Source organism: Argentina silus (genome assembly GCF_951799395.1).
Source record: "Argentina silus genome assembly, chromosome: 7".
Classification (NCBI taxonomy): Eukaryota; Metazoa; Chordata; class Actinopteri; order Argentiniformes; family Argentinidae; genus Argentina; species Argentina silus.
The window spans coordinates 6141523-6163709 of NC_139661.1; the positions used below are offsets into that span (position 1 = coordinate 6141523).

Here is a 22187-nt window from a genome sequence, read left to right on the forward strand (position 1 = left end):
TGGCTTTGTATTGTGCTTAATTAAACACATGGTTGGATTTTTCAATGGTCATTTCAATTCATGACATACGGTCTAGCAATGGATTCTTGAAGAATAACTTCTACATGTCTCATAAGCCTAGCACAACTGTCTTACCCTGTCATAACACTGAATACACTATATATACACAGAGATGATGGCCAATCATTTACAGGCCTAAACAATACAGGCAGATGAAATGCTGTGAACTAGGGCTCCAGACAGATCTCATCATGCTTTTTAGAGAACATGATTACCACTGTTTGGACAATGACCTGATATCATGTCCTAACGGTTCTTTCGTTTTATCGACTAACTGGTACAGATTGCACAATTTAGAGATTTTTCTGTGTTGTTGTTTTGTTTTCATAGTCATATGTTGGGCTATGGATACATATGTGGTTACCTACATAGTGCAGCTGTGAGGTCATTGGTATTTGGGTATTTATTGTATTTGACCATAACAAGCAGAAGGAAGGAAGGAACCTAACATGGGCTGTATACTAAATCAATTGAGTTCAATATGTTTACTTTCTTTAGGAAATTAGAAATCAGAGATTCCTCTGTCATTGTTTTCAGACAAAACAGTGTGTAACACTGTTAAAGTGTGTGGTAACACTTTCTATGAGGGACACACATACCTAATGTACCTCATTTATAAGCATGTGGGTCAAAGACGGATAAGGTTTTCTCAAAGTAGCAACATTTTTTAAATAGATTAAAGTACAAAAAGCTAAAGCTAATTCTGTTTATTAGAGTGTAATCTATGTAACTGGTTTGGTTTGGTTCAAGAAAAATACCAATAATTGAATTCTTATTATTTTTCCAATGAAAAATATAATTCAGTATGTTTCTTATATGTTTTATAAGGCCAGTTGATTAGATATTCATTGTTACGCATGTATAAATATGTTCCACTCTGGATGTCTCAATTTCAATAACAGTGAAAATCATAAAAGTGTGCTTAACGCCTAATTTATTAATAGTTATCAACTAACTTGCCATTGAGAAGTGAAAAAAACTCAAAAGCTATTTATAAATGCTTTCCACTTCAATAGCAGAGATGATTCTTGCATCTGAAGGTGAAATAAAATATATACAGTGCAAGTATTCAGACCCCTTCACTTTTTCCACATTTTGTTGTGTTATAGCCTTATTCTAAAATGGATTAAATTCATTTGTTTCCTCATCAATCTACACACAATATACCCCATAATGACAAAATGAAAACAGGTTTTTAGAAATGTTTGCTAATTTATTACAAATAAAAAACTGAAATATCACATTTACAGTATTCAGACCCTTTACTCAGTACTTTGTTGAAGCACCTTTGGCAGCGATTACAGCCTCGATTACATTTTAGCGTGTTTTATCATTGCATTGTAGTTTACAATAATTATTTTACCAATACAGATGTATACACACATTCAACTTCTATACACATTAAGTCAGAGATGAGAACAGTATTTCAGGATTTTATTTTCAGTTCAATATCAATAATAACGAATAATCTGAGCGAATAGTCTGACTAAATTAATATTTTTTTTATGTCCAAATCAAATCATGGCTTGTAATCGTAAAACAAGATTTTAAAACACTAACTGTAAACCATTAGACATTCAAGGGATTAAATACTGTACAGCATTTCTGAGTTCTCCACCTCTACCTCCCCTTTTAGCAGCAGAGCTCTGGTTTGTCTTGCCATCCTGTTTTCTTCTTAGTAGCTAAACACAAGAATGATATGATCCGAACATGAAGATAGTGCAATGTAGACTATAAAAAGCTTGTACAAGACTCTTACCAAACTAGTGGTTCTGCAATCACTCGCCTTGAACCATGTGACCCTCTTCCAACATTTGAGGATATATGGTATGCATAAATAGATAAGAAATGTATTTAAAACAGATAAACACATCTAACAGGTCATTTCTCCACTACCTATGTAAAATATTTGCTTTATATTTAACTGTTAAAGTCATTGCTTACATCAAATATGGTGTGGGGGGGAAGACTACTCATCACAGTTTTTCATGTCATCATCATGGGACCCGGTCCAGAAAGGCCTTTAAATGTTTGTTATACCGAATGACTGATTAAGTTTGGGGACAAAAGTAATTCAAGCATAGCTAAATCATGATGTATAATGTTGTTACCATATTTTCCCATATTGATGTAAACATTAATAAAATGAATAATATTTATAGTTTTATTAAGAATAAGGACATTTTCGGAGTGTTTTTTTAAATCCAATTTTAGCAGGGGACCAGATGTTTCTTAATGACACTTATTACACACAATTGGACTGCAGTTTGCACAGCTCACAGTTATAGTATTGAGCCATTATGCAATATGCAATATCGAAACTCACTCAAAAATAAGTGGAAAGATTTGCTGCTTACCCAGCAAGACGCTGCCTTATTCTTATATCACCACTACTGTCATGTTTTGGGTGATGAATGAAGTAGTAGTGCATTAGTTGCCACTACTAATTGAACTCACAGTCGGCCTATAAGAAACACACAATTCATTCTAATATTTGCACAATGATCACAGATATGCCCTCTGCTTTAACCTTCAGAAATGTGCTCCATTTCACTGAATTGTAGTGAAATGGAACAAAAGTCTGGGTGGTTTGAAAGTGTATGTTCTCCCAAATTAAGAAATGTGTACCCATATTTGTTTCCATTTAGTTGTTTTTGAAATCTCATAAACAACAAAAGGCCACAAGGGTGAATAACAAAATCACAAGTTCAAAGTTTCGCAATGCAGTTAGTCACATGAGTACACCCTGATAAGACCAGACATTACCTGTGCCCATGCTTTAATGATTCACTTTCTTCCAAGGCATGTTGTATAAGGCTACAGATTCAATTTATTGAAATTCCAATGAATGCCATTTATTAGATTAATTTGAAATAGTGACAAAAGAGATGAGGGTCTTTGTTTAGACACATGGGTGGCATCCTATATACATTTAGTAACATAAATGTAAGAAAGATCTCATTTTATTCCCTGATATGAAGTAGCATTGTGTCAATCATGACTTGCAAACCATAGCCATATCTAATATCTATCAACTAATTTGGATAGTTTGTGTATGCTTCTCAGTCACTGAACGCTCTCTTCCTCTTTTTTGCATGGCCAGTCAAACAACTATAGTCGTTTGCTTTTTTCTCCAAGGATGTGCCCAAACGTCGGGATAGAATCACGTGTTCCCAGATCACATGCAGAGATGACTTCACATGGGGGCGGGAGTTGAATAACCATCATCTCAACCAATGAGAGAACACTTTCGCGATTATTCAGTGTTCATGCAAGCCTTATAAACTTTGTGAAGCTTCCATGAAAGGGTAGTTTCTTCTTCTTCTTCTTCGTCAAAAAAATAAACAGTAAGTCTTGTTAGATTGTTGTTCTGTTTTTGCTGCTGGCAAAATGTGCCTATTGTAATAGTCTAATGTAATGGTTTATTATTAAAAAATTAAAATAAATGTGTTTGTTATTGTAGCAATAACAGCCCGTTTTAATACAGTTACAACGGAATTAAATCGATATATATTTGTTTGCAAGGTTGTAATAGTTCTATGCGACATTTGTACCACAATCGTTACGGTGTTTTACTGCGTCCTTTGTTGCCATTGCTGTGGGATTTGGGACGCTGCTGAACAGAATAATGATGAAAAAACGATTTGCCGCCTTAAAGACAGCCTTCTGATGATATTGTCGATGTATATATCATAGCGATATAGTAGTATCGCTTTTATTTTCGATGTCCTGGTACGTGGTTTCGGTTATTGTTTTCTTCCCAGAGAGCTGCTTGGAATGGAGCCGCCCAGGTCCCGTGACTTGGCATAAACAATGCTGGCGTCTTTTCCGAGGCGGTCAACAGCATTGCACCCACTACCACGATTAGAAACCCTTTAAATATGACCATTTCGACATTTTGCTTTTGCATTTTTCACACTATTATTTCCGTGATGGCCCTTTCTGAAATCGAAATTATAGGCTACAATCTTGTTCACTATTCATGGGGGTGACCGCATTCAAACCCCCCAAACAGGGACCCCTTAAGTGTACCGCACGTTCATGCACGCGCACATGTATGCGCTTATGGAAGCACCATAGGCGTTTTCATAAGGATGGGGGGGGGGGGCAATTATTTAAGCGCTTGGCTCGCCTAATGACTGCACCTTTCGTGCATTCGACTTTCGCCTCCGACTCGTATGAGGAAACATTAGTGTTTATTATTTTAATTGTGGTGAAAACCGGGACAATTTGGGAGTGAATGTTGAAAAGCGGGACATTTTAGTGTTTAACAGAGATTTGTCTGGACTTTCAGGCACGAATCCCATTCCTAAAGGACTGAAAAACCTTGCTTTTCATACTGTAAATATGTAATCTGCCGTCGACCTAGGGTAGGCCTTGACCTATAATGGATGCAGGCTACTACTAGGAGAAATGGCTACCCTATCGGGAATACGTGGAGGAGCATTTCCCGTAGATTAGATTAGATTAGATTAGATTCAACTTTATTGTCATTGTGCAGAGTACAAGTACAGAGACAACGAAATGCAGTTAGCGTCTAACCAGAAGTGCAAAATAGCAGAAAGTGCAATGAACAGTATTTACAGGTAGTGCAATATATGAGCAGTAAGTAGTGCAGTATAATATAGTAGTGCAGTGTGAGCAGTATATGAGTAAGCATTAGCATTATAGCAGAGTAAATAAGTTACAGTATGAACAGTGTAGCAGCATATGAACTGTATAGTAATGCAGTCTAGCAGTATATATGTATTAACAGTACATGAGGTAGATAGCAGAACATGAGGTAGATAGTACATCCGGTGCTGCCATTATGGTCCGATGAAAACATTACAAGCTACAAATGAAACATGAGCTTGATTTTAATTTTTAATTTTCCTCCGCCAGAGCGCTATGATGATGCTGCTAGTGGCTGTGTTTACGTTATGTCTCAGCGCTGTCCTCTCTGCCCCAACTGTGGACACTCAGTTGGACGAGCACTGGAATCTATGGAAGGATTGGCACAGTAAAAAATACCATGAGGTTGGTAAAATCTTTAAATGGCAAAGGAATTAATCCATCTCATAAAGAATACTTCTATGCACCGATGCAAATAAATGTCAATGTCTCCCAGTAGTCTCATGTATTGAACTGTTGTATTGCAGAAGGAGGAGGGCTGGAGGCGAATGGTGTGGGAGAAGAACTTGAAGAAGATCGAGATGCACAATCTCGAACACTCCATGGGCAGCCACACCTACCGCCTGGGCATGAACCACTTTGGTGACATGGTAAGGCCCATCCAAGGCCAAATAGTCTCTTTAGCCTAAAGTTTATCAAATGTTGTATCCTCTGGTTGTCACAATGATGGCATTACTAGTACTTACCATGACTCATTTCCATTTTCACAGACTCATGAGGAGTTCAGGCAAGTGATGAACGGCTACAAGCGCAAGACGGAGAGGAAGTTCCGAGGATCCCTGTTCATGGAACCCAATTTCCTGGAAGCCCCTCGTTCGGTGGACTGGAGGGAGAAGGGCTACGTCACCCCTGTCAAGGACCAGGTAAAAGAGGACAATTCATTTTTATTGTCCGAGCCATGTGTTGGCCTTGCATTCTTAATTGTATCCTAGTGTGGATATTGAAATGCGGCTCATACTAGAATTGTGGTGCTCTATCCTTTTTCATGGAGACTGTGGGTCTCATTCTATTTCTATGGTGTGTGCACTGTGCAGTCTTTTCGTTACAGCCCAGAACTAACACCTGATATAACCAATCAAGGCCTTGGTGATTAGTTGAGTCAGGTGTGTTAGTGCTGGACTAGAATGCAAGTCTGCTTATCCTGTTGGTCTCCAGGAACATTATTGAACACTGTCTTAGAGCTCACACACACTCCTCCTTGGCTGTACAATCTGTGCTCGACATGTAACACTCCACCCCCCCACCATACTTGAGGCATTTTGTTTGTCTGTAAGCTGAAACCGGTCTTTCCACCCTGCCATAAAAGGGTGGATAGTGGAGTGCAGAAGCACAAACAGCCAAAGGGCTGAGTACAATGTTCAGTGACGAAGCATAGCGGTTAACTGTAAAAGGGGAATAATAACATGTCAACATTTACACACTTTAAGGGTTACTGTATAGCTATTCCCTGTTTGCACACCACCAAGTATTGAAAACCTGGTATTTCAAGTCTGAATATAGTTCAGTCAAATGAGAAACTGTCTTGATTTACACTCATGTTGAAGGTTTAAATATTTATTATAACTTTGATTAATCCGTTTGCCAACATTTTATCTTTAATTTGCTTGCGTAAATGCACGCTCAATGACACCTAATTTTAAGAGCCTAAAAATGCAAGCAATTTTACGCTAAAAGGTACGCCTATGCAAGTAGCACACTAAACCCTACTATAAACCAATTCAAGTATACCAGATTGTATACTCTTTTCCATACTATAAACTTGTATTCATAGGTCAACCTGAGATTAGCTAACTATTTTCCTCCTCCTCTGTTGTGATCTAACAGGGCCAGTGCGGCTCTTGCTGGGCTTTCAGTTCCACCGGTGCCATGGAGGGCCAGGTCTTCAGGAAGACCGGCCAGCTGGTGTCCCTGAGCGAGCAGAACCTGGTGGAATGCTCCCGGCCCGAGGGCAACGAGGGCTGCAACGGAGGCCTAATGGACCAGGCCTTCCAGTACATTCAAGACAACAACGGCCTGGATTCCGAAGATGCCTACCCCTACGTGGGAACTGTAAGTGTTTTATTGCTGCAATTTTCTCCCCTTGCACACCTTGGGTAGGGCAGGAGGCTGGCAATGTTTTGGAGGATGCAGTGTTACTCGACATTCAGCTAGAAATGTATGGTGTAGAGCAGCAGATATGATTATCTTTTATGTAGAATAGCAGCTCTACACTTTATTTATATCTGCAATGTTCTGGATGTTTCACCCTACTGAATATACTCCTGTTGTCGTCCTGCCCAAAGTATGCTGTCATTTTTTGTTTTTGAGGCCTTATTGTCCCACTGTAGAAATAAATCTCTGTGGAAAATGGCTCATAACATGCCATAGTTTGGATGTCATGTATGGAAAACAATGCATGCCCTCCTTTCCTGCTGTGCCTGAGTTCTCTCTTGTATGGTGGTTCAGGTGGTTTTTGCATGTCTAGACAATAGTTTGTGTTAGGACAAATGCTGACAGGCCTCTCCCCCCAGGATGACACACCCTGCCACTACGACCCCAAGTTCAACTCTGCCAATGACACCGGCTTTGTGGACGTTCCCAGTGGCAAGGAGCACGCTCTCATGAAGGCGGTGGCCTCTGTGGGCCCTGTATCTGTCGCCATCGACGCCGGCCACGAGTCCTTCCAGTTCTACCAATCAGGTCTGTTGTAACCGGAGGGTTTTGCTATGGAAATATGATCAGAGACTAGACAGTCGTTGATAGTTGTGTGTGTTAGATCGGACACTTAAGAACAAAAATGTGATCAGTGATTTTTTTTGCTGCGGTTTAACTAGCAAGTGACTATAGCTGCCGTGGCATGGATTTCGCACTGATTTCTGTTTTGGAATGATTAACAACCCATGCTTTATTAAGATTTGTGGTAATTTGAAGCTTTTGGGGTTTCAGTATCCTTCGAATGGTCCCCAAATTGTATTGAGACCCAATCCATGGAATGCCATGCCATGTGTATATTATGCTTGTTAACATCTTCAAAATGTCCCAACAGTGACAGTTTAATAACAGGGTTGTGTGTCTCTAGGCATCTACTATGATAAGGATTGCAGCAGTGAGGAGTTGGACCATGGTGTTCTAGTGGTGGGATATGGCTTCCAGGCCCAGGATGTGGATGGCAAGAAGTACTGGATAGTCAAGAACAGGTCAGTTAATGCCCGACTCTGGTATTACTGATGAACGTCACTGAATTTGGTTGGATTTTTGTATTTGATCCCTTACAATCACATTTAGAATATTTTAAATTCTCAATAGTTGATTTAAGTTGATTTTGAGATTTCTATAGAACTTGGTGTATGTTCATTTCAAGTGTTGCTCTATAGATGACATGATTTGTATTTCTTTCCACCTTGCAGCTGGAGTGAGAAATGGGGAGATAAAGGCTACATCTACATGGCTAAAGACAGGAAGAACCACTGTGGCATCGCTACCGCTGCTAGCTACCCTCTTGTGTAGCCTGGACAAGGCCCCAATCAGTAGCTAGTGTTTGTTTTTTTGCAATGGTTTGACCATACAGACCATGTCTGTATTACAGCCTGAATGAGGCTTGGGTTGGAGCGAAATGTTTATTGAGAAACACTGTTTTAGGGAATTATTAATGCCATTTTGTTTTGGCAGATTTGTATGCCACTTTATCCGTTTTTAATGATTTTAATTAGATGTATGGTTTAGTTTTATTTTATTTTTTTGTCTTTGTAAATATGTGTGCTACTTGTTAAATGTCTTTTAACGGTCGCTTTGGTCGTTGTACAAATGTATTGTTCTTTTTTTTCTACTTCCACCATGATCAATTAAAGTTATGAAACAAGTTGTGAAACAAGCCTGTCTCCAATAATTTGGTGAAAAGAGTGATATGCTAACATATGGGGGGGGGGGCAGATCAAGCAGTAGACCACAAATGTAAAGGTCTTTCCTTTGGGACGTGTGCATCTGGCAGCCCTTATCTCTGGGGGCTGCGTTCTCTTGATGTTGGCGCCACCACAGCAGTGCATGTTATGCTACATAACAGCAGAACTAATGCATGACTTGTATAGACAAGACCATGTCACATGCACTGGTATGTATACGGTTAGTACTTTTACCTGTAACAACAAGCATAGCATACAGGATATGAGTGATCGACACATTTTAGAAAAGGTGAATACTATTGTTATAGTTTGAGCAATATATAGAATGTATGTGCAGTATATTTCCTCAGTAGTTGCAATGTTATCTTGTTAATGAAAAAGGATCACTTATATATATATATATATCCACTTGTTAGTTGTGTCCCATTTGGAGATAAGACACCCTCGCACCATGGGGTGAAGTAGAGGTTAAACAGTTCCACGTTTATTTAGCGTCTGGCCTCATTACAGCTGACATGCCCTCAATGACCCAGCTACAATAAAGATTGTAAATAGGGTGTGTGTCTGTGTCCACGTGTGCACAGACACATACACACACTATGACAATCAATACTGAACACTTGATTGTAGTGTTTATGTGTGTGTCCCTGTTTGTATAGGTAGTAACTGTGTGTTTTTTTCGCCTTTTGCTCTGTGCTAGCTGATAGCAACAGAGGGACTATTAAGGAAGAAGAGGTCATGGTACACTTGTGTGTTCTAGTTGTCAGAGTGGGGAAAAGATAAACTATGACTATCAACTGCCCAAGGAACAGTGTGATTGTCTAACCCAATAATGAAGTACTGTACTGCCATGGATGAATCTGTGAATGATCAAGGGCCAATGTTGTGGAACGTTCACATAGAAATATATTATATATCTAGAACAAAATACAGCGTAACCAACCCACTTTGTAGTTTACTTATAATATACCAATTATAATATAATTATGCTGTGTTTTGATGGCCAAAAATCAACAATCTGTCAATAGTCCACCACCTTTTATGAGTGGACTTTAAAATTCCCAAAACTTTCCTTCAATGACCTCTCGTGGGTGCTGCATCAACAATTCAACACCATTGCAAAGAGTTACATATTTTTCTATGCTTTTATTCAGTTTAACATGCTTAACTGAATGATGCAGTTTAGTCAGGGGGTTCGGAATGCCCATCACTACTCATTCATCAGCTGTTGCAGGCAGGAAGTCACTGGTGCTTGCCCCCGGAGAACCTAGGATCTGCTGCCAATTCAGCCCATGCTGACTCAGCATTCTCTCTGATCAAAACAAGTGTAGAGCAGCAATGTCGTGGGCTAAGCTTTAGTAAGCCCTGCACGCAACTAAACCAACACAAGCCATCTCTGTTTCTCAATGCTACACAACACTAGAGCTATGTTGGAACACATAGAAGGAAGGTTTCTCAATGGTCTGAATGCTGTAGAGTGAACATGTCTGAATTACTGAAGTCACACTCAATGTTTGAATAGTGTTGGTGTGATTCTGTCTAAATATGCTCAACAGAGACCCATAGGTTAATGGCAATATGATACTGCACCCATAATTTCACAACATTGCTTTCACCTACATCAGTTGCAGGGAGTATGATGACCAAGAAGAAGAACAAATATATATGAAAGTATAGCTCAGATGATTTTGTATGAGTCTGTCTTTGATTTTGAGGACTTTGCATAAAAAAGAGAAATTACACATCTGAACACACAATGTAACAATTTACTTTAGAACTGTTTCTTAGAAATGGACCTAAAAATATATATGAAATATTTTGGCATGTTTGGTATGACCCACTCTTTGGCAGTATCAGGGGAGTGTCAGGACCTGTCTGAGGAGGTGCCTGTCAAAAAAATTATCACAGTTTCTACTGGTGCTTCTTGACGAAGGACAGGTACTCGTTCACGTCGTCGGGAGAGCCCACAACAAAAGGTACACGCTGGTGGATGCTCTCAGGCTTCACGTCCAGTACCCTCTGGGTCCCTGTGGTGGCAAGGCCGCCTGCCTGCTCAATGATGAAGGCTATGGGGTTGCACTCGTACAGAAGCCTCAGCTAGGGAATAGACAAGCAATACAGATTAGAAAAGAGAGAATATGAATGTGTGAAACAGTGTTTTAAAGGTTCATTCTGTGCCAGAGATTTGGTTGAGTCGGTCTGCCAATTGCCATTTGCGTGCGCATGTGCATCAACCCCCCAGAGACCACAGTTCAAATCCTTTCCGTCCCATCATCCCTCTCTGTCTCATACCCCTCTTAATCCCACTGTCTGAAAATAAAAATAAAAATATGAAAGGAGGGTGGAAAAAATAAGGTGTGTTCTGTCACTTTAATACTAGGCACTAAGTAACACTAATAAAAACAAAAGAAACTGCTATATTCACCGACACCCAACCCCCTTGGTGAAAAGAACAATTGCAGGTGCAGACCGGAAAAGAAAGTTAAAGATCTTTTCAACTTTTGTTGATATGAAACATTTTGAGGGGTGAGGTGGGGATGCTATGGCTGCGCAACTTAAGCACTCCATTGTCTCCTGTTCAAGTACATAAGTAAATCTCTTTACCCTAACGGCACATTATTTAGGTTAGATTAGCTGTGATATTAAACTGCAATAGCTGGATCGTTATGAGGTGCCATTACAGCCAAGTTCTGGATCAAAGCCACGTTCTTCCTCTTAAAGATAAAGCACTAATATTGTGTAAATACCAGGAAGCCTATGTAGTATTTAGGTCATAGTATAAGCACACCAACGCATGTGACAGAGGGAGGGGCATACTGTTATTGCAGCAGTTGGATCACAAAATTGTAGTTCATGCAGTCCATGTCTTGTTTACCTCTGGGAATAATCAAAATCAAACCAAATACTGTTGCATTCCTCACAGAAACCATTTGCCTATGGCATTGGTGTCCTAGAAAAACCTTGTACTTCCAAAAAGTAAACTTTTCAGGAATTGAGAAAAGAATTCCAACATCCAACACCATTTATTGTTTCTTTGTCCAAGAGTCAAGACACCTTCACATGACATGGTGGGGGATGACTACTCTGCCTGGAAATGGATAAGACTTACAGTATCTTTATAGTAGAAGTAGAGTGGAAGTAGAAATCAGAGGACGAGCTCATTGTAATGCATGGAAAGGAATGATGAGCCTCAGATTTCTGCCTCCACCAGCCTCCCCTGCTGCCCACGATTATGATTAGAGTGCAAGGAAAATGTCAATATCGGAGCAATAATTACATAGCTATCCTTGAGCCATGGCATAAGTATCTTAGCCTTCACTCTACTTGACAATCTTATTTTATAATGTCATATTAAAACAAATCCCATTTGGTTGCATCAGAGGACCTACAGAGAGGAGAACTCCCACTCCCGCGAAACATTACATTTTGCACCAGCAGGGCTGCTAATGAAAGTAAGGACAAATACACGGGCTCCAATGGAGATTTTCCCAAAAAATTTACTTTAGAAAATTATTAATAATAGATATTAAATGGCAATCTGACTTTGTATATATACTGTAAAACTTCAATTATACCACAGGTTGATCAGAACAAGTATTGTGATTGGCCAAGAGCCATTCAAAGCTATGCTTAAAGTAACAGTTATGATGCGTTTATCCTGTTTGGATTGTTTTCTTGTCACAATTATCCGATTATTATCAGATAATATTATACAATTATTATTTAGCTGCATCACTTCAATATTAACTCTCCTTACTTGTAGTCACGTGATGTGAGTGCACTGCTGCCACTGCCAGATGAACTGCAAGTTTTACTTGAATGGGAAAGATACTTTGGTTGAATGAATGTATTAAAGCCACAATCTGGAACTATTTCCATTTTGATTGTAAACAGTGGATGGGGCCTGTGGGAGGGGCTCTTTCGGATGATTCAAGTTACACTGAATGGTCCACAACAGTCTCACTGTTCAGGCCAACTTACCTTTCCTTTGGGACTCTTCTCATTGGCTGGGTACATGAAGATGCCTCCATAGGCGATTGTGCGGTGCACATCTGACACCATGGATCCGACGTACCTCGCACCATAGGGGGCACCACCGTCCTACAGGGGCAATAATGAGAGAACCACAATCACTTTCAAAGAGTTTTTCAGGTCACCTCCTGACCTGATTGGGAAAAGCCTATGAGGGTCTGTGGTTGATGCTGTATGCATATGTGCTTCTGGTAGTAGACACTAGCTACTGCTCCACCACATGGTCATGAAACCACTATTTCCCCTCTAGACCACGTGTAGTATAGGTAATTTTAGAATGCCTCAAGCAGCTGACAGTAGATGTTATATTTCCTCTTCATGACCACACTGAGTATGACAATGTTAGAGGCAAACTCACAAGATATGGGAGCGGCCTTAAGTCAGTGAATCAGTCATTTTTACCAGTACTCCATGGTCGGTGAGCATAGCTGCAGACAGAGTCAGAACGAGAGTTTTGATAGCTGTAAAACCACATGATTCATCCTCATCCATGACTCAAGCATTCTGTCTCAAACCTTCTCATTTTAACTCAACAATATTAATTAGAAATCGTTATACTGTCCCTTTCCAAATTGAATTCCTTTATGACCATCAAGTCTTTAAAGTGTGTACTGAAAACTATGTTTGTCTTTTGGGTAATCGTGTTGTTCTCAAGTTGCCTTTTGGTGATATCTATCGATGGAACACAACAAGTAGTGTTTTCTCTTGTCATGAGGCATTAGCCTCCCTCACTTAAACAAAGGCTCTTTGAAATATACCATGTTTGTTCAGTCCTTTAATTTGATAAATAAATACCTACACACACGTTTGTTATTTGCTGTAACAGGAGTTAAATCTGGATTTAATCCATATAATCCGTAGAATGAAATTCACCAGTGTGAATGAAAACACTATCCCATTGAACAGTATTATGTACTTGTTGTAACCATAATTTAGAAGTTTTGAGTAAAAAGTGAACAGTTAAAATGTATTTTCTGAGAGGAATGACCGATATTGTTTCCTTCCCTCCACTGTCAGTAAAACTGTCAGTGTGTTCTCAGCTATGTACTCTACAGACAGATAAGGCGCATGGGCTGCAATGACCCACAAAAAAGAAAAGAAAAACAATCACCACAGTTAGATCAAAGTTCCAAAGTACTGAGCTGGAAAAAGAACACAGGGCGATGTGGGTCAATTCCTTTTACATAAACCCCAGTCAAAACAAAATCTACTAATGAGTTTTATGCAACTGTTGGATACTCTTAGTCCCGTCTTCATGAAACAGTTACAAAAAGTCCAGTTTTGAGCCTTTTAATTTTGGCTTATAGACAGTAACATGCTATCCTTTTATTCAATACATTTTATTACTTTGCTTTTGTTTTACTGCCAGTCACTTTTCCCCATTGTGTCCTCTCCTTGGTTTTTAATGTGTCAAGCCCTGAGAGTCATGTGCTTGCTGAGTCACCTCCCGGTCGTCATGAGGGGGTGTGTAAATACCGGCTCACACAAATGGACAGTCACACAAATGGACAGTCACACAAATGGACAGTCACACAAATGGACAGTCACACAAATGGACACTCAATGTATCTCTAGGACATAAAACAACAACATCTCTCTAAAAAGAGGTAAACAAAACATGTGAAATGTGGAAGTTAAGATCAACATCAATGTGGACTTTTTTCTGTGTGTTTAGCAAAGGCTCGTTGTTAAATCAATGATCCACTATCTTGACAGCCTGCCCTATCTGTGGGAATAAGCAGCCAATCCCTAGCCTGGCTTTGTCCAGACTCTATACAGCCATTTCAAAACACAATCTCTTAGCAAGGCGTGTAAGCACAAGGCTTCCATAGTGTGCACATACCGGTTACTGTTACTGGAGCGTAAAATAGTCACGCTTGACTTACGTGGCGGTTAGGCAGTATTAGGCATGAACTTTGAGTGGTAAATGAAAGTCAAACTAAAAACACTTTTGTCATCATTTTCGAAATTGCCACAAAGCCATCTCAAACCCGCAACTTTAAGCTAGCATAATGGTGATTAGCCAATTCCTCTCACTGTAGACAAATGAACAATGGCTAACATATAGCAGGCATAGCTTTGAGTGTGCTGTGCTCATTACAGTATATGCAAGTTGAGGTGTGATTGAGACCATATGATGACTGTGGCATAGTAGACATGCTGAGTATGGATTCTATAGGGGTCAGAAGTTACTACCCAGCATGCCCTGTTTCCTGAGGAAGGGGGCTCAATGTGTTAAGTGTGTTGTTTCAGGGATGTCACCATACTGGAAGTCAGCTGACCTCACTCAAGTGTACCTTCTGAATGGCAGGTCACGCTGTGTGGAGAGTGAATCTCGTGCTTGTCCTGGGGTCATTTTATCGTGACAGCACGCAGGTTCAAGTTGTAGGCATCTAATGGTTGTATTTCAGGCAGCTAGGCTTTTTTTGTTTGATGCTTCACTTGAACTCACTGTACCACAGCAAGGTTGTACGCATTGTCATGACTCACATCCTCACTAGCTTGTGAGAACGGTCACTATTAACTGAATAATGTGCTGTCAGCCAGAATAGCCTTATGTGCTTTGGAGGTGGTTTTCGTAACACTTTCCGTCAACCAGTTGCTTCCTCACAGATTCAATAGAGTAGTTGCTGTATATATCTGACTATACCAACTGAACAAAGAACCAAATGATGATGCTTATCTGCCTGACACCATTTCAAATGATGAGAATGTGTGTGTGTGTGTGTGTGTGTGTGTGTGTGTGTGTGTGTGTGTGTGTGTGTGTGTGTGTGTGTGTGTGTGTGTGTATCTCAAACCTCTGGGTATTTCTTGTGCTTCAGGTACTCGTTGATTGAAGGGTGAAAGTACTTGGCGTAACCTTCGTTCAGGCTGTAGATCTTGCCCTTCTTCTTGATCTGGACGTTCCTCTCGATCAGAATGAACTCACCCACTGACTGGAAGACATGGGGTCAGGTCATTATTTACTGCACCCACTTTAATAGATACAGTTGATAGATACAGTTAATACATACTGTATTTGGGTGCAAATTGGTCCAAGTAACTGGACTGCATTGACTCTGATTTATGTATGCTATACTAATACTGTATGTATATTTGTCTGTGTTTTCCTAATTCTTAGAGCTAGTTTTAGTTAGATATTTGGAATTCAGGTTATATCCTAGAGCCACTATTGTCAAAGTGGGGTATGTGTACCCCCGGGGGTATGTGGATCTAGGGGGTACGCAAAATAAATTTGTGATTTACCTTCCCAAACAGTCCTGTTGAATAGCCAACTGCAATCTCAGTACCAAAAATAAATGCATGCACCCTATCCAACAGAATAATATTATCACAATGTCTAATATGTAAGGGATAATGTTCATAGAATATCAATTAGACTACAAAATAACCAACATGGGGTACATGACTGTTAAAAGTTTGGGAACCACTGTCCTAGAGTATTATGAAAGTTATATTATATTAATTATATAAATGTTTCTCTTATTTTCTTGCCATTTCTGCTCTGATACAATTAACAATCATGTTGCTTTACTGCCCCTTAGATTACCTTCTCTAAGAACACAAACCTGGGTTGTGATTGCTCAGATAACTGGTGGATTACCCTGCACTAAGTAAACTCCTGTAAATGATTTATAGTGCCCTCCATAGGAAAGAGGAAGCATTTGTCTTCTTATAGCCCTATACTCCAACAGTCTGGATTTGAAATCAAACCATTACTAGCCGGTTAAATATAGAGATTATCAGATTTAATTCAATGTTTTCTTTTTTCAGATTCATTTCACCACTTAGGAATTACTCACTTAAATTGTATACATAATCCCCCTATTTCAGGGCACCAAAAGTATTGGAAAATTGGCATGTGTTTCTGGTTAGTCAGGTGTGTTCCGTCACATCATTTGTGCAGGCGTAAGACAGCTATCAATGTTTAGTATTGATTCTAGACTTTGCACTTGCCTTTGAAGTCTGGTATTGGTGTCTGTCAACATGACGACCAAAGAGAAGTCAATGAAAGTCAACGAAGCCATAATGAGGCTGAAATATCAGAAAAGTATGAATCAGAATCATAGCCAATCTTCAGATCTAAATCCAATTGAACATGCATTTAATTTCCTGATGATAACATTTTTGGCAAAAAGATCTCAAAACAAACTGAAGATGGCTGCAGTACAGGCCTGGCAGAGCATCAGCAGGTGATATACCCAGTGTCTGGTGGGGTCAATGGATCCCAGACTTCAGGCAGTTATTGCATGCAAAGTATTGTCAACCAAATACTAAACATGAGTACTTTATTTGGACATTATATGATATTTTCCAATACCTTTGGAGCCCTGAAATAGTGGTGAACTCAATCTGAAAAGACCCATTGAATTAAAGCTGAGAATCTCTACTTTGACCCCATAGTAATTGTTTGATTTAAAACCGTTGGAGTATAGAGCTAAAAGAAGACAAAATGCTTCCTCTTTCCACTACTTATAGAGGGCACTGCTATACTGGGTATGGTGCTATTGTATCCTCAGTACCTCAGAAAACACCAAGCTTATTGTAGACAGATAAGATACTTGCAGATAGTGCTAAAGTACTTCTGCACACAATCTTCAAAAGGTGTGCTTTGTAGTGGGGTAGATGTATTCATTCTTATAGTTCACATACGATAAACTTTCGTATTGTGGTGAATTGTTCCTTTAAGACAGGCTTGTTTACTTAACATGGCACACTCACTGGGTCCAACATGAAGAAGTTGAGCCCAGCTCCAGTGCTCAGGGCAACCAGAGTGGCACTGCCATACAGGGCATAGCCCGCACAAACAATCTGGTTGCCAGGCTGTAGGGCATCTTTCTCTGAGGGTTCGTCTTCAGACATCTGTACAAGTGGGGAGAACAGACATGAACAAAACGTCCCTACAATAGTTTACAACTGAGATGTATTATCACACTATATTAGACCTGGGTCAAAATAGTATTTGAATTTTTGCATTTACTTTGAGCGTTTGCTTGGGCCTGTTTGGGGAGCCAGATGGGCGGGTTTACAATTTTGAGACTATTCCATTGACTCCATTATGCCAGGCAATAATGCCTTAGCTTTGGTGCCAACCTGGGAAATTTGTTTCACTTCTCAATGGAATAAAACAAAATTACCAGACTAGCATTCAGGCTAACTATAGAGTGGAGTTTTTTTTTTAAATTTATTTATTAATTTTTTTTACAAATTGGACATAATTTATATGTCCAATTTGCTAGCTACCACAAATAGCTAACTACAACAAATTAAGAAACAAGGATATAGGAACGGGAATGTGAGCACAGTACACTACAGTTACAGTACTTGTGATGCTTCAGCTAGAGCTCACGTAAACCATTCAAACATACAGTAAGTCATATTGCATGTCAGATGTATCATTAGACTATTACACCCTCTTGTGTAAGTATATGTTACTGCAGTCTTTAGAGCTTGTTAAAGCCATAAGTCTATGGTTATTATAGCAGGCATCCATCATCTGGAGACAGTTTTTCAGAGCATTCACTCAAGGTCAAATTAATGAAATTCTTCTCCCCATTTCAAAGTTGTTAATATTGTCATTCTGTAGGGAGGAAGAAGCAAGATTTAACTTCTCAGGCCTGTTTAATAAAAACAATTAGATTGTTTAAAACATTTAAGGTGGCAATCTGGGATTGGTATACTTTTAAATTAATGATACAATATGTAGCCATTGAACTTATAAATGGCTCATGAGCTCAGTTCAACTGTCTTACCCTGCCAGATCCCAAAATATAAGATTGTTTTACTTTATTGTTTGTAAACTATCATTTTGATCTCATGGATGGCCAGTCCTTGCATCCATAGCTCTGTCTGTCTATGGATTTGAAAGTGGTTACATTTCTCCAACCCCATCCCACTGTTTACCAAAGAAAGTGGTTGAGTGAATGCAGATTGGTCCCAGATTTATTTTCTAATCACAACTTCAATTTGAATCTGAATCATTCAATATCTTATTTCATATTTCATGCAATATGTATACCAAATCCTTTCAAATACCTTGAGCGTTTGCTTGAGCCCGCCTCGAGTACCACATTGGCTTTGAACTTTTGGGGGGCTATTCCATTGGTTACATTATGCCAGGAAAACTTAAATCAAGTATTTCAAATTATTTAAAATGCTATTTGAACCCAGGTCTGAACAGAATGAACATCTCAATTTAGACCCCAGATTGTACAACTTCATAAGATAATTCCATAGCTAAACCAGTAGCTGTAATCTGGCTGCCGGACTCTGGGGACATCTACCTCGTCAATCTGCAAGGAAAAGATTCACACAACAAGACCACAAATCAAATGAAAGCCAACAGAGACACACATATACAGGTTTACACAGGCCTATATGAGCAGCAGGTTTGGAGTGAATTCTATTTTGACTCAGTCAATTTTGGGTTGAAATGAAATTGACCCAAACCCAGATGAACAGCGACACATACTACACTATATACTACACTATGAACAGCAACAGACTGTTAGAGACACTTCTTGAATAAGACACAATTACCACAAATGTACAACATTTCTAAGCAGGTTTGGTGACACAGTCGAATGTGTACATTGTGTTGTTCACATGCTGAGAAAAGAGCATTGTATTCTGTAGCAGACAAACTCACTCTTTTGTAGATAGCAAAAATGGTGCCTATGGAGGCCAAGCAGTCAATGTTGGAGGAACCGTCCAGGGGGTCAAAACAGACCACATACTTGCCCTTTGAGAAGGGGAGGGAGGGAGAGGGGGAGAAAGAGAGAACGGGGGAGAGAGAGAGAACGGGGGAGAGAGAGAGAGAGAGAGAGAGAGAGAGAGAGAGAGATTAAGAATGAAAAACATTTGGCACAAAGGCTACAGAGAAGACCGCCAAATAAGGATAAATGCATTGAAAAAGGGAGACATCTGGTGGACATACTTGAAAGTACACTGAGGTTACATCGGCCATGTCCAGAAACAACTCCTACACCCTATGCTCTTGTGCAGATCTGAAAGGATTGGATAGAAGTAACCAAGCCCATCAGAGGGCAAGCGGAGGTATTGCTATCTTGCCTATACTCAACCAATCCTTTCAGATCCTCACAACCGTTTATAGTGTAGGGGTTAGGGGTTGTTTTGGGACAGTGCCATGGTGAGGAAAAAAAGGGAGTAATGACCCCTAGCCCGTACACCTTTAAACACTTGTAGATGTTGACATGAAGATTTGAAAGGTCTGAATAGGTAGACGGTAGAAGCAAGATGGTAGAAGCTTGACATTGCCCTTTGATAGGTCAGGTGGAATTCTAGCCATAATGCTTATCCTTTCAGATCTTAGGGGCTGTGTCACATTTCTCCACCCTTCTCTTGAAACATTTGTTTCATACCATTTCTCATTCAATGCATTACCATGAGACCGTCCTCTGATTTCTACCTCCATCAGCCTCCCCTGACCGGTACACTCTCACACTTAAATGGGAATGAATGGATTGATGTAAGTGGCAAGCTTAGACAAATCATATGCTTCCCTTTATGGGAATGTGCACAACACAAGTGCATACTTCAGGAGAAAAGTGTCAAAAAATAGGACGGCAGCCTGTTTGTGGATGAGGCCTTTGGGGCTGACTAGGAATTAGATGGTGCTACAGGCTAGCATTCCCCCTGGTGGTGGTCTGAGACACCTCTGAATAATGAAGTTGACCTCATCTTATCTTAAGGGGGCACTTCATGTTTTAACCTCATATTCATCATCTCCAGCACCTTACCAGTGTCTACATGAAAACTGCTGTGTGTCTGCTGTGAAAAACGGCGATGTTCTACATTCTGTATTCAAAAAGAGAGCGAAGGACCCACCCTCTTCTCCTTGGCGATGATAATGGCCTCCTGGTTCTCCTCAGAGACGAGCACACAGGTGCCGAAGGACGCCCGCAACATGTTGATGACCAGGTCATTGGACAGCACGTCCAGCTTCTTCTGGTCATCCCCCGTCACGTTCACTGTACCCGCCATTCCCTGTCTGTGTTAGCGAGCACCACAGGCGCGGGGGCGATGTCACACATTAACTGTCGGAGACTATGCCCCATTTAAAGCCTATAGTCACTTATATGGTCTGTTCACAGGCATAGCAGAGGTGATCCATTCTGATATTGTGTCAGGGTGGGTTTGGGAGCCCATTTTTTTTCACTAGGCATTAGACAGCAGTGCTTGGTGTATATTAATGGATGGTAGCAGCTATACTGTAACTGTAGCAAACACACACAGGCCTACACATTGCAGAGGAACATGCACTGTACATGCCTATACACACAAACACGGTACAGTATGCAAGGGTACAAACACTTGTAACTCTGTTAAGATGCTTATGGTCTTTAAGTGTCCCTCAGCACTAATTATGCATACAGTTGGTAGGAAACTCAGAACTTTTTTAAACCTGTTTTGTGTGTTATTTATCTACCTTATTTATGTGACTATAATGTACCAGCACAACTCAGTGAATTACAGTCCCTGAAGGCAACATTCAATTCAAACACCCAGATGAATCTACAAATGCCATAGGTCACAGTATGTGCAGTGCTGCCTGCCATGGCAGGTGCTCCCAGTCCATTTTTATTTACATGTGACTACATGCTAGCTGCTCTCACATTCCAATGCATGACTCTGACACACAGTCCACACATGACACGTACATATCACAGGCTGGTTTTCCTCTGTCCACAAGCCAAGCAACACACTCAACAAAGGAGTGCCCCAGCAACAGTATCATATTACACAGACACTCAAGAGACTTGTACTTAATCCAGCACCTTCTTTTCTGTCTCTCTCTGAATTAAATCCCTCTCTCTCTCTCTGCCAAGGGTTAGGGTTAGAGCAACACTTACAGGTGAGTGAGCCCTGCCTTCCGCACGGCACAGGAGATTGCTTTGATGGCTGTGAGCATGGAGTTGATGAGCTGCGTTAACTCCCCTGTCGAGCCCTTGACCTGCCGACCAGTCTCCATGACGAAGCGGGTCAGGGTCCATACGTCTGTGTCGAACGCCGACTGATCCGACATTTTGGGTCCTGCTGGTTGGTCGTTAGTCCCTGAGGAATAGTGAAGCGTGGCAGTGTGCGTGTTCTGGTGCTGAGGACGGGGAGTGGCAGACTGGATAAGTAAAGCCGTTACCAAGCGGATCCTTCTTTATGCCATGGCCATGGAGTTGAGCCAAGGGTTATATTTGTGAGGGGGGGGGGGGGGGGGGACACACACACAACCCAGCTGTCCTAGTCTTTCACTGAGGAAAATAGTTATTCACCATTGATTAATGGTTTTAATACTATAACTGCTATTACTATGATACAACAAAGCAACATTTACAGTACTGTATATATATAACCAAAATCTTAACACCTCTAGTTTGTATGATATTCTGCAATATGGGTGGATATATACCGTAACGCTGCATTTTCAATCTCTGCCTTTAACAGTCGACAAGTAGACATGCCAGTTTGAATAAAAAAAAAGAAAAAAAAAAGAACATGCATAAATTTCTACATGTTATGGTGATACTT

The 22187-nt window shown here is 40.2% G+C and overlaps 2 protein-coding genes across 2 annotated transcripts; one reads left to right on the top strand and one right to left on the bottom strand.

The window, feature by feature from the left end:
- Positions 1 to 3318: 3318 nt before the first annotated feature.
- ctsla (cathepsin La) lies at positions 3319 to 8572 on the top strand. The gene is made up of 8 exons (XM_083674194.1): positions 3319 to 3407; positions 4945 to 5079; positions 5202 to 5324; positions 5445 to 5597; positions 6559 to 6783; positions 7245 to 7413; positions 7793 to 7910; positions 8121 to 8572. Exons 2-8 carry the CDS (start codon positions 4951 to 4953, stop codon positions 8218 to 8220), a joined length of 1017 nt encoding a protein of 338 aa, XP_083530320.1. The 5' UTR covers positions 3319 to 3407; positions 4945 to 4950; the 3' UTR covers positions 8221 to 8572.
- Positions 8573 to 9766: 1194 nt separating this feature from the next.
- fbp2 (fructose-1,6-bisphosphatase 2) lies at positions 9767 to 21765 on the bottom strand. The gene is made up of 8 exons (XM_083673052.1): positions 21518 to 21765; positions 20493 to 20655; positions 19294 to 19386; positions 18929 to 18937; positions 17367 to 17507; positions 15443 to 15580; positions 12594 to 12713; positions 9767 to 10709 (listed from the first exon to the last, which is right to left on the bottom strand). The coding sequence occupies exons 1-8, from the start codon at positions 21688 to 21690 to the stop codon at positions 10524 to 10526; spliced, it is 1023 nt and encodes a 340-aa protein (XP_083529178.1). The 5' UTR covers positions 21691 to 21765; the 3' UTR covers positions 9767 to 10523.
- Between the last annotated feature and the right edge of the window lie 422 nt (positions 21766 to 22187).